General features: G+C 32.4%; 1 protein-coding gene across 1 annotated transcript; it reads left to right on the top strand.

The window, feature by feature from the left end:
- Nucleotides 1-942: 942 nt before the first annotated feature.
- LOC130813238 (nicotinate N-methyltransferase 1) lies at nucleotides 943-6,825 on the top strand. Its single transcript, XM_057679025.1, has 3 exons — nucleotides 943-1,828; nucleotides 4,208-4,272; nucleotides 6,191-6,825. The coding sequence occupies exons 1-3, from the start codon at nucleotides 1,081-1,083 to the stop codon at nucleotides 6,488-6,490; spliced, it is 1,113 nt and encodes a 370-aa protein (XP_057535008.1). The 5' UTR covers nucleotides 943-1,080; the 3' UTR covers nucleotides 6,491-6,825.
- The last annotated feature ends 4,410 nt before the right edge of the window (nucleotides 6,826-11,235 follow it).

Raw genomic sequence — 11,235 nt, 5'->3', positions numbered from 1 at the left:
AAAATGGTGTGCACGCTTTATAAGCTATCGAAGACCTTCTTCCCATTGCCATATGGTTTCGGGAAGGTATATGTCCTTGGTTTATGAAGTGTGTGCACCTCGTGTCTCCCCGTTAACATGCTGATATTCACAATAAGTCCAGCCTAATTTAACATGGTGGATTGGAATAAAAGTCTAGATAATTAATTTAAATTTTTTGGAATAAAAGTCTAGATAATTGATTTAGAATTTTTGGCTATACATTTTGAAATGGTGGATTGGTGGTGATCGATTATTGTAATAAGGCTGAGTTAAGCAACAAGATCACTGATGAGTTTGTGAATGATATAGTTGTAGCTTATTTGAATGCAATTTATTATTCGCGTCGTTTTAGAATATAAAAACTCAACATGAACAATTACCGTAAATAATATATGGAAAAATGTAATTTTTTTATATATTATTATTATCATTAGTTTATTGTAGATGACCAAGCTTTCTAAAGATATGACAAACACACAAGATGAAAGACTAACCAAATCCACTATCTATGCATATGCGATATTCGTTGGTTGACAAAATCTTAGTCATCATATCCAAGAGATTACACACTATAACAATCTTGATTAAACTCAACCACTTTATTTTGATTTCAACCTTAATAAAGTGATATTTGTATAGAATAAAGGCCTATATTTCAACAGCAAGTTTAAAATGATTTTACTGTAAAATAAACTCATATAAGTAATTTATTGACAAATATAAAAAAACTATAATATGAATTTAGATTAACTCTTATACAGAAAATAATTTTTATTGTAAAATAATTTAAATTTTTCCAATTAAAGTCATTTTATAATACGACAATTTTAATAAAAAATAAATTAATATTTCACATGCATTTCTGTAGTGTATATTAATTCGAGTTCCATCATAAAGAAGCCCCACTTCACTTTATAGTTCTTGGTTTCTTGCACATGACATATGAGTATATGACACACCACATGACTACATGACCCAAATTTTCACACCCACAAACGCACTTCATAGTTTTTACATTTCAATCTACCAACCAAAAATCTCATCGAAATTCCGACCAAAATGTCATCGCCGCCGGAAAAACCATCGGATTTAGACGAAACCTCTGAATCAAGAAACAAAGCAAGACTAGCAATCATGGAACTCGCTAACATGATAAGCATTCCCATGGCGTTAAACGCCATTGTTCGTCTCAAAGTTCCTACCGCTATGTGGTCTTCCAACCCTAAAACCCCTCTAACACCTTCCCAAATTATCCCCTTAATCCTCCCCAACAATCCTCACGCCGATGCCGATAATCTCGGCCGTCTCCTCCGCTTACTCTCTACATACGGGGTATTTTCCGAACACCCACCTCTTCCAGGAGAATCTTCTAGAAGGTATTTAGTAACTGAAATCGGAAGAACTCTGGTTGGTGATGATGAAAATGGGATTTCGCACGGGGAGTACTTGCTGCAACACCATCAAGAAGCGCTTGTGAAAGCTTGGTTGTTGGTTGATCGTGCGGTTATTGGTCCGACTTCGAAGACTCCATTTGAGGTGGGGAATGGGGAACCTGCGTATGAGTATTATGGGAAGAGTGAAGAGATGAATGGGCTTATGCAACGAGCAATGGCGGGTGTGTCTGTGCCGTTTATGAAGGCGGTGTTATATGGTGGTTATGATGGGTTTGATGGGGTTGTAAGATTGATTGATGTCGGAGGAAGTGCTGGTGATTGTTTGAAGATGATTATGGGGAAATATGGAGGGATTAAAGAAGGGATTAATTTTGATCTTCCTGAAGTTGTTGCTCAAGCTCCTCAAATTCCAGGTGAATGAATATCATCTTCATTAATTTTTTTTTTTGTTTTGAGTTTTGACCAATGAAATAGTTCTTTGTGAAATGAAGCTAGCCGGTTCTTGATAGCCTTGTTCTATTTGCTTTTTGTTACTATTTACTTTTCACCCTTAATTTATAAATTTTATAATTTTTAATGATGCATAATTAAAATGTTGTATGTAAATTTTATTAATATTAATTATAATTTTTAATTATATATAATTAGATATATTAATAATTAAATTAAGGTATTGATAAACATGTAAAAACCAATGAGATAATCAATAGGAGAGAGCAGTTGTTTGGTTTATGTTTTGGGGCAAGTATATCATGGAGTAGCAAATTTAGAGAATTTACACATAGCTTAGGAATTTAATCATTAAAGGGAGTGTTGGTAACTCTAAAAAAAACAATTTTTAGGAATTTTGTAATTTCAGGGAAATAAAAATTCCCTTCAAAAAATTAATTTTGTAATTATGGTACAATACTTCTAAAATGTGTTAGAAATAGGGGTAAATAGCTTAATAGGTTGGGATAATGTGATTTATTTATCAAATATTATTGGCTGGTTTGACCATCTAGAAACATTGGCTGACCAGCTATTCAAGCTCATAAGACACTTGTTCAAGCATGAAGCACCACCTTCTAATTTATGAGCAAGATTGAGTTCGTTTCTCCACACTTAAGCCTACCTCGATTCAGCCAAGCTGTGATCGACCAAAAATTGGCTAGCTCGACCAACATGCTTGTTCAAGCACATTTGGTTCTAATTCAAGCACGGACTTCATTAGCTCACTTCTTGCTCGCTCCTCAATGCTCGTTCAAGCACTTACCTTCCTCGTTTGAGCAACCCACATGTTCTGCTACTGACTTGTTGCCCCTTTGCTGCTTGTTTGAGCATCCATCTTGTTTGTTCGATTAACCTTCTACGCATGCCACTGATTATCTCGTGACTGCTCATTCGAGCAACTCTTCTTTCACGCTCTTGGGGACATTCTTGCACATGGGATGGCGTGGCTCTTGCAATTAACAAACTTAAATGCATTATTTGCACTTGAATCACTAAGCTAATATACTTGTTTGGTGAACATGGCCATTGGGCATGGTAAGCATACATTGGCCATTTCATCTTCCCCATCTCTAATAAACCCTGCCTTTTTTAGTTTTTCAGTAGGTTCGTGTCCAGGTATGCCACGACCCACGAGTTCATTTGCCCGCACGTGAGGCTACTAAGTTTAAAAAACTAAAAATTTGATGTATTTTTATGATAATTTTGTATATATATTTTTGTATTAGATTTTTTCTGTATCTGCGAGTATATGTGTTCTCACTCACTTTTTTTCTTTGGTTTGTCACTGCTCTTGCGTCTACCCCGCTAACTGCTCACAATGTGTGTACTGTTTACTTATGGCGTAATTGCTTCTCCCCAGCTTGAACAGTTTTCTGTATCTTGAACTTGACCTAACATTCAAGACAACTCTATATTAGTGTGTCAACAAAGTAGTGTAAGCCAGGCTCTATCTTGCTTTCTTCTGGCCTTCTGGGTTCTGCACTCTTGTATAACAAACATTGCTCTGCAGAAAGTCACCTTGTACCCATGTTCTTGGTCTGACTTGTGTATAGACTAGATATTGTGCTTTTAAGTCAGGTCCTTTCAACACATTTTTCAGTTCCATACCACTTCTTAGGCTTGCACTACCCACATGTGAGATATCTGCAATATTCCCTTTGAGAAGATTGACGTGAGCATTAGGCATTGAGATCCGAGGCTTAGTCAGATTGTCTAAGCTTGTGTTCATGTGATCAAAAGCTTCTGAATCTGTTATCCAGTTGTACTGCGTAGTTGTATTATTGTTAGGATGCATAGTTGTATTATTGTTAGGATGATTTGTCCCTCATGGACGAATTAAAAATGGTATGCACACTTTATAACTTATTGAAGCCCTTCCTCCCATTACTATATGGTTTTGGGATGGTATTTTTTTGACTTATAAAGTGTGTGCATCTGAACAGTATGGTAGAAGACCATGTTTGCAAATGTAAGGCCAGCAAAGCTGCTATCCAATTCATCTTCTGTTTGTGTCTGAAAGACTAGGAAGAAGTTTCAAAAGCTTCTTCAACTGGTGAGACGTGATGGTTGCTGGACTTGAGTCTCATAGAAAACAGGAATATAGGTTGAACAGTACTATCGTTTTTTTAGTTAAATATTTTTTAAATTTTGGATTATTTTTTTTATCACTATCTATGGCCATATGATTGGGGGTCCTAACTTCTCTTATGTGAAGATATGCTATTGTAGTTTTGTAGTGTTTTTATAGATATCTGTTTTGGGATGAAAGTAGTGATTGTTGTTTGCTTAATTGTATTTAGGTGTGATCCATGTGGGTGGTGACATGTTCAAATCAATCCCTTCTGGTGATGCTATCTTCATGAAGGTACATATTTGGCCATTTGTGCATCTTTTTTATTATTGTTGTTGTGCTTCTTGCATGATTGTACAATTCAAAATCCCACCCTTTTGTAAATTGTTAGTATAATCTTTTGAATACCTCTTATTCTATCAAATGCCGCATTCAAAATTGCACCAATTGAGAAAAAGGTGGGGTCACATGGGCCCACATGAAAGGAGTGAATAAGGAACTAGTTACCAACTAAGGGAAAATTGTTAGATGGGCTATGTGGTGATGATAATTTGATAATGATAAATAGTTGAATCTCATGAGGGCATAAGGGAAAAGTTACAGATAAGGAAATAAGACATTTGATGTGAATATGCAAAAAGAGAAACTGAGATACTTCATTAGAATAGGAGATATTAATGTTTATAAAGGGATGAAAACCTTTTTCCATCCCAATTTTCCATTTTGAATCCCTTGTCATTGTCAAATAAGCAATGGAAAATGCAAAAAGCAGTTTTTTTTGGGTTTCTCCCAAACCAAACACCCCCTTAATTAGAGTTTAAGATTTTGTATGTAACACACGACTACATTTGTATTAGCTAATTAATCTAACTTACTGAATTTGTCTTGTATAATGGTGTTATAACTAAGAATGCGATCTATATTGGTATAGCATTCCTGATAAGCATAGCAAATGGAACTTCTATATATGGAAAAAAGATTGTAGAACTCATACTTTTATGCACATTTGGGTATCATCAGAGTTCTGATTTAGCGAGAGACAACTTTTATCTCTTTCCTTACAAAATAAGAACTAAAGGCGGCGTGCAATTCACTAGCTAGTTCCATTCATAGTTTACCACTACTATGCTTCCACACTACCTCAACTAAGATGATGTTTGTTGACTATCAACTTGCAATTCTTCCTTCTAATGTTCACATGTTCTGTTATATCATAATAGTATATTATTTCAACCCATTATATGTTGTGTCCACCAATTCTTTCATTTAAGTCATATGGATATGTCTATGAATCATAGACAACAGTCCTGACTCAAGTTCATTATGATCAATGAAGATATCTTGTACTTATTTTCTGTATCATTCATCCCAAATCGTTAATGTTAGATAGATCCTTTGATCAATTTTTAGAGCACTCGTAAATGGAGACTAAATGATGTGGTAGTTTATTTTTTTTGCTACTCAATGTCAAGTTGTCAACACAGCTGAATTGATAGGATATTTATCTTTGTTAGTGAAAGATCATAAATCTATTACCTTCTAGGCAAGAGAGTCGTGAAATTGATGTCTTCATCTAGGAATGAAACCGCCTCAAAATATATCCACTCCTCAACATGTTTGGTTGTTGGACATTTGAGTTATATGCACAAGGATTATTCCTATTACTAATCCAACCAGTGCTCCTGGATTTCTCTGTGATCTCTTTGATGGATCTGTTGTACGCCGAATCATTTTCACAGCATCAGGGTTGTATAGCATATTGTTAGTAACTTGTCAGGCTATTCGGCTTAAAAATTTTGTCCTTTGATCATTGAATATGTTCAACAACCAAATAATTTCAAGTTATCTGAAGCTGCAATTCAATACTTTCCAGGGGTTTCTTGTTCATATCAATCAAGTTTTTGGGTTCTAGTTTTTTGGCCACATACTCTTGTTAATAGGATGCTTGAACTCATAGTTATCCTGTATTTATTTTACTCTCGTGAATCTTACAAGTTAGAGTTTCTATCAAAAATGAATCAAACATTTCAGTAGAGCTTTTTCCCTCACGTTTTTTTACACGAACTTCTCTTTTTAACATTTTAACTATCTGGAAGTTGTGGAATTGGAAGCAGTTTGCAGAAGCAAGAGGTTCCCTTAGTTCCTGCAATGTATTGTTTCCATCTTTATCAATATGCCACTGTCTGATGAACTATTTTGCTTATTGGTGCAGTGGGTACTAACTACATGGACTGACGATGAAATCAAGCTGATAATGAAGAACTGTTACGATGCCCTCCCAGCAGGAGGGAAGTTGGTAGCCTGTGAGCCAGTGTTGCCCGATACCACTGACGAAAGTCATCGGACACGTGCCCTCCTTTCCGGAGACATCTTCGTCATGACAATCTATGGAGCCAAAGGCAGACATCGGATGGAGGAAGAGTACCGACAGCTAGGAAGCTCTGCAGGTTTTCCTCATTTCAGAGCTGTGCACATTGACTATTTCTTCACAATCCTTGAATTCCAAAAGTAGTTCTGATAGTGTATCTTATTAGGTTACTATTTATGCAAAATAATCGTTTCTGTACCTCAAATATGGGATAGTATCTACTATCTAGGATAGTTATAGTCGAATTGAATTTGGGTCGAATATCATAAGATCTTGATCCAGACCCAAAACTATGTTGAAAACAGGAGGTAAGCAAGGAAAGTAAAGGGAGAGAAATAGAACCATGACATTTCTTAATTCCTAAACACCAAGAGGAGATTTTTTTGTGTTTTAATAAAATGTACCACATCTGAAAAAACAATGTAGTGACGTTTTTATATTCATACATTAGCGGAGATCCCCAGTCCATCGCAGCTTCATTGCCATGTTCGTACGATCATTTTTTTCCGTTGTAAGTTTGTTGCCCACTTTTATTTTCTAATGACTAATTATTTTTCGTCGCAATTCTATCGTGAATAGAGCGATGACATCTTTTTCCGTCACTAAATGGCGGTTGCAATCTCAACATTTCTTTTATCAGAGTATAGAGAAAATCTTATTTTTTTGCCTCCATGTTTTGGTGTCATTGCGTATATGTCCTAGGATAAGTTCAGTTGTTTAGCTCAAGTGGTATTAAAAATATGGAATACAAAAAATTTGACCTATCGATACTAATATATGACTCCATATATAAACATGACTTAGTAAGATAATAAATAAATGCACTTAGAAAGCATATAATACTTTTTGGCAAACCCAACTTTAAAATTAATATGGACTTTAAATGGGTCGGGCTTTCAATGCCCTGTCCGGCCAAACTCGACTTTTTACTATTAAAAATTATTTTAATTCTTATTTATCAATTTATAACAATTAAATTATCATTTATAATAATTAGATTGAAAAAATATTAATAATTTCATTGACATTGTTATTTATAATATTTAAATTATACATTAATTATACTATTTACAAAGGCCCATTTTCGACCCTTATTGAGCTCTTTAATAGCTCGTTTCATTTTAATCATAGTATAGCCCATTTTCAGCCCGACCCATTTTTAGCCCTGCCCTTACAAGGCCCTTCTAGAAAACGGGCTGGATAAGGGCTCAAAATGGAGGCCCGGCCCTTTGAACATCCCTAATGATGACCTATGATGTTAACCAAGAGCCAAGAGAGTGATTAGAAGATGATCAACAATTTTCTGCTGAAAAACAAGTACAATTTAATTAATTAATGATTAAAAATGCCCATAATTAATTAATTAATGATTTAGTTAGTACTAATCTCTTGGTTATAGATGCTCTGACTGCAAAGATTACTTGCAACTTCCATCCATAAACCTTTGTAGAAAGCAGGCTCAGTCTCACATGGATTGAACTGTCTATCTTAAACTATATTGCGAAATATTATGCTTGGACTATTACGTAAGCAAGAAAAGCACCCAAAAAAATACTTACAAGATATACTCTCTTGATAAAAAGAGTTCTTTTATGTTTTAATCACTTTTTATTTGTCACAAACTCACTATTGAACATATTATCTTTAGGGCCCACATTATTGTGTTGTGATTCTAATGGTTTTTTAAGCTTATCTTGATAAAATCGATAGTAAAGAAACCAACTCAATTATTAACTTAATTGTCAAACTTTCAAAATATATTATATATTTTATTATATCCTTCAGCAATCTATTTGAAATGAGGGATAAATAAAATTTAAATATATGACTATTCTGTAACATTAATTTCTGATACATTATGATTAATAGTTGAATTCAAAAGACATATTATTAATCTATCAAAGACAAGTGCAAAACCCTACAAATATCATTTTACAAATGCGACTAAAATCACATTTTTGCACTATATGGACTACATTTTAAGCTTTCTAGTTCGCAATGAAATGTCCAAGAGTCATTCACTCTTACTCGTGTCCTTGTAATGAAGATCTAATGAAGTATAATATATTTTAGAGTTTTAACTATCAATAGAAGTTTTACCTTAAGATAATTTCTTAATATGATATCAGAAGTCAACACGTACAAAAATATCACAGATTTAATATCACTCATCTTACATTTTAAATAAAATATTTGTACATAATAAACTATAGAGTATGAGCTTATACTTCTCCTTTATATTATTATAATATTATATATATATGTTATATACCCGAATAAATTGAAGAGTTAGTTAACATAGCTTAGACGAAAATAAGTAAAACCAAAATATATATAATAATAATAAAAAAAGGCAAGTATAAAAGTACAGATGCTGAGAGCGAGAGGTAGAAGAACTGTAGAAGGATGTTGTCACAAGGAAAGGCATATGCTTGGAAGATGCCAAGTAGCAAACCCCACTTCTCTCAACATTATGCTTTTCACATATTACTTTATACCAAAAAGTGACTACACACCACTATCACCTTTAGGGATCGTTCTTAACATGTGTAAGATGTTTGATTGTATATAATATTTTAGATTAAAATTTTAAAAATTAAGTAAAAAATAAGTTTATATTAAGTTATATTATTTTGATTTATTTCCATAACTAATTTTTTTAGTCTCTAGATTCTTTTAAACGTAAAATAAATACATTTTCAAAAATTATTATGTATTTTTAGTCTATGCTTAACTACTAAATAACTCTCCCTCTTTTTCTTTCTTTCTTTCTCCAATTAAATTGCTCTCATCTCATGACCTAAAAAGGGGAGACTGGAACTTCCCCTTATATATCATACATATACTCCATCAAATAGAAACCCTCTTTAACAAACCCCTCACCAACCACCACCACGTAACACTCGTCACACTCCAGCCTCGTTTTTCCGAGACTGGAGTGTGTTCGAGGTGCCACTATCCTACATCGAAGGATGAATGTTGGTGGTGTCGAAGTTTGTATTTTGTCCTCTTCGAGTCGTTATTATGACCGAAGAAATTTGAGCTAAAACGATTTGAAGAATAAAAACCGCGCACCTTTCAAGTGTGCGGTTTTTTCTTACGGTTTATATAGGGCAACTTGGATCCTTTGGCATTTTCGCTTCCTCCGACGATCCCTTTATAACTTATACCAAGCTCTTCATGCTTCAATGAAGTGGGCCTCGAGGAAATTTTCGAAAGGGCAAAGCAGATTATCTTTATTCTTCTCTGCTATTCCTTCTATACACAATATATAAATTAGTAGAAAAAAAAAACAAAAAATATTAATGTAGTGATGTTATTATGGTAAGTGAGTCATGAATTATCATGTATTTTTCTGAGTGAAGAGTTTGTGTTTTTTCTTATTTTGCAGCTATTTATATTTTGTATCATTAATATATTTCTGTTGTTATTAATTATTAATGTCATATACTTCCTGTTTGATCAACTCCGATCTCAGGTGGGTTTTGAGTGTGATATTTGGGTCGGGTTTATTATATTTTTTTGAGTTATTCTTGTTAGAGATCATTTTTTGATAAGACGAGTTCAAAATAAAAAGTCTATATATTAATATTTTGTATTAGTTATGCTATTTAATTTATGTCTAAACTGCGTGTCAGGGTGAGACTATCTCATTCCCATACAATAATTTTTGTAGTTTTTTGTGTGTGAAAATATATTCACAATCTTATCTGATTTTTAATTTATCTGATATGTTATAGATTGAGTCGAGTAATGCTCGTATATATTTAGCGAATTACTTTTTTGTTTAATTTCTTTGCATTTTATTTATTAAATTGTTAATTTGTTTGTATTAGCAAGTCAGTTGATTCGCTTTTCTGTGGCTGGGATATTGACCTTGACAAAATAATAGTGTAATGGACTATGGAGGTCATTATGTCATTATATATTTTCATTGTGCCTCATCTAATTTTTTTTTTAAATGCGCTCATTTGAAAATTTAATACGCGTATATAATTAGTTATGTTAAAAAATTCTAATATTGGTAGAGTTTAATTTCAAGTAATTATAAATATTAAGTTTGTTTATTATGATATTTTTTGATGGTGTAAAAATAAATTTAATATGGATTCTCACTAATATTTTTTGTTTTGTAATGATTTTCTAAATTTTATTTAGGGTAATGCTATTTACAGTCCATAAAAATTAGCAAATTCTCTTTAACATCAATAATTTTAAATTTTTAAGAGAATTTAATTTAGAAATTGAAAAATAATTAGTATTTTTTATAATGATTTTAACTTCTTAAGAAAGAATAAATAGTAAAATAAAAAAAATATGATTAAATGCTTATGTTTTAATTTTATATATTTCGTAAGATATCATTTTAAAAACATATGGTAATGAAAGAATGAACTTTTATTGCACCTCTAAAACTCTAACTTTAAAATGCACCAAGAAAGTTCTAATAAATTTGAAGTAACTTTAAAATCAATAAGTTCTAAACATATTTATTTATAAAAAAATTAAACATATTTAATTAGATATACTCAGGCTTTTTAAATGTTTTGATATTAGCATATAACTATAATAACTTTTTTCTCTATAAAATAAACTCTTATAATCCTATTTTAAAAGGGGAAATCTAATAATGTATACTGAACCAACTTAACTACTATTCTTCTATTTTACTATATTTTAAATAATTCAACATTTATAAATTTTTTAACCAACTATTATATCAAGAGAGAATTAGAGTTAGATTGTTGTGGTTGGTATAGCTCTGATCGGAAATTTATGAGTAATTTGTAATAGGTTCATTTCTAAAAGGTAATGTTCGAACTTTTTTAAGTAGGTTTTCATATTAAATTGTAAGTTTTTAAAATAGATTAAACATAAAAGTTAAAAAA

The sequence above is a fragment of the Amaranthus tricolor genome, chromosome 5 (assembly GCF_026212465.1).
Source record: "Amaranthus tricolor cultivar Red isolate AtriRed21 chromosome 5, ASM2621246v1, whole genome shotgun sequence".
NCBI classification, from domain to species: Eukaryota; Viridiplantae; Streptophyta; class Magnoliopsida; order Caryophyllales; family Amaranthaceae; genus Amaranthus; species Amaranthus tricolor.
This window is presented reverse-complemented; position numbering and strand designations above follow the sequence as displayed.

What these genes read in the sequence shown, in the direction of transcription:
- LOC130813238 (XM_057679025.1), top strand. Translation starts at nt 1,081, where the DNA reads ATGTCATCGCCGCCGGAAAAACCATCGGATTTAGACGAAACCTCTGAA. An exon ending in TCAAGCTCCTCAAATTCCAG is followed by an intron (nt 1,829 to 4,207) that starts GTGAATGAATAT and finishes AATTGTATTTAG; the next exon opens with GTGTGATCCATGTGGGTGGT. An exon ending in GTGATGCTATCTTCATGAAG is followed by an intron (nt 4,273 to 6,190) that starts GTACATATTTGG and finishes TTATTGGTGCAG; the next exon opens with TGGGTACTAACTACATGGAC.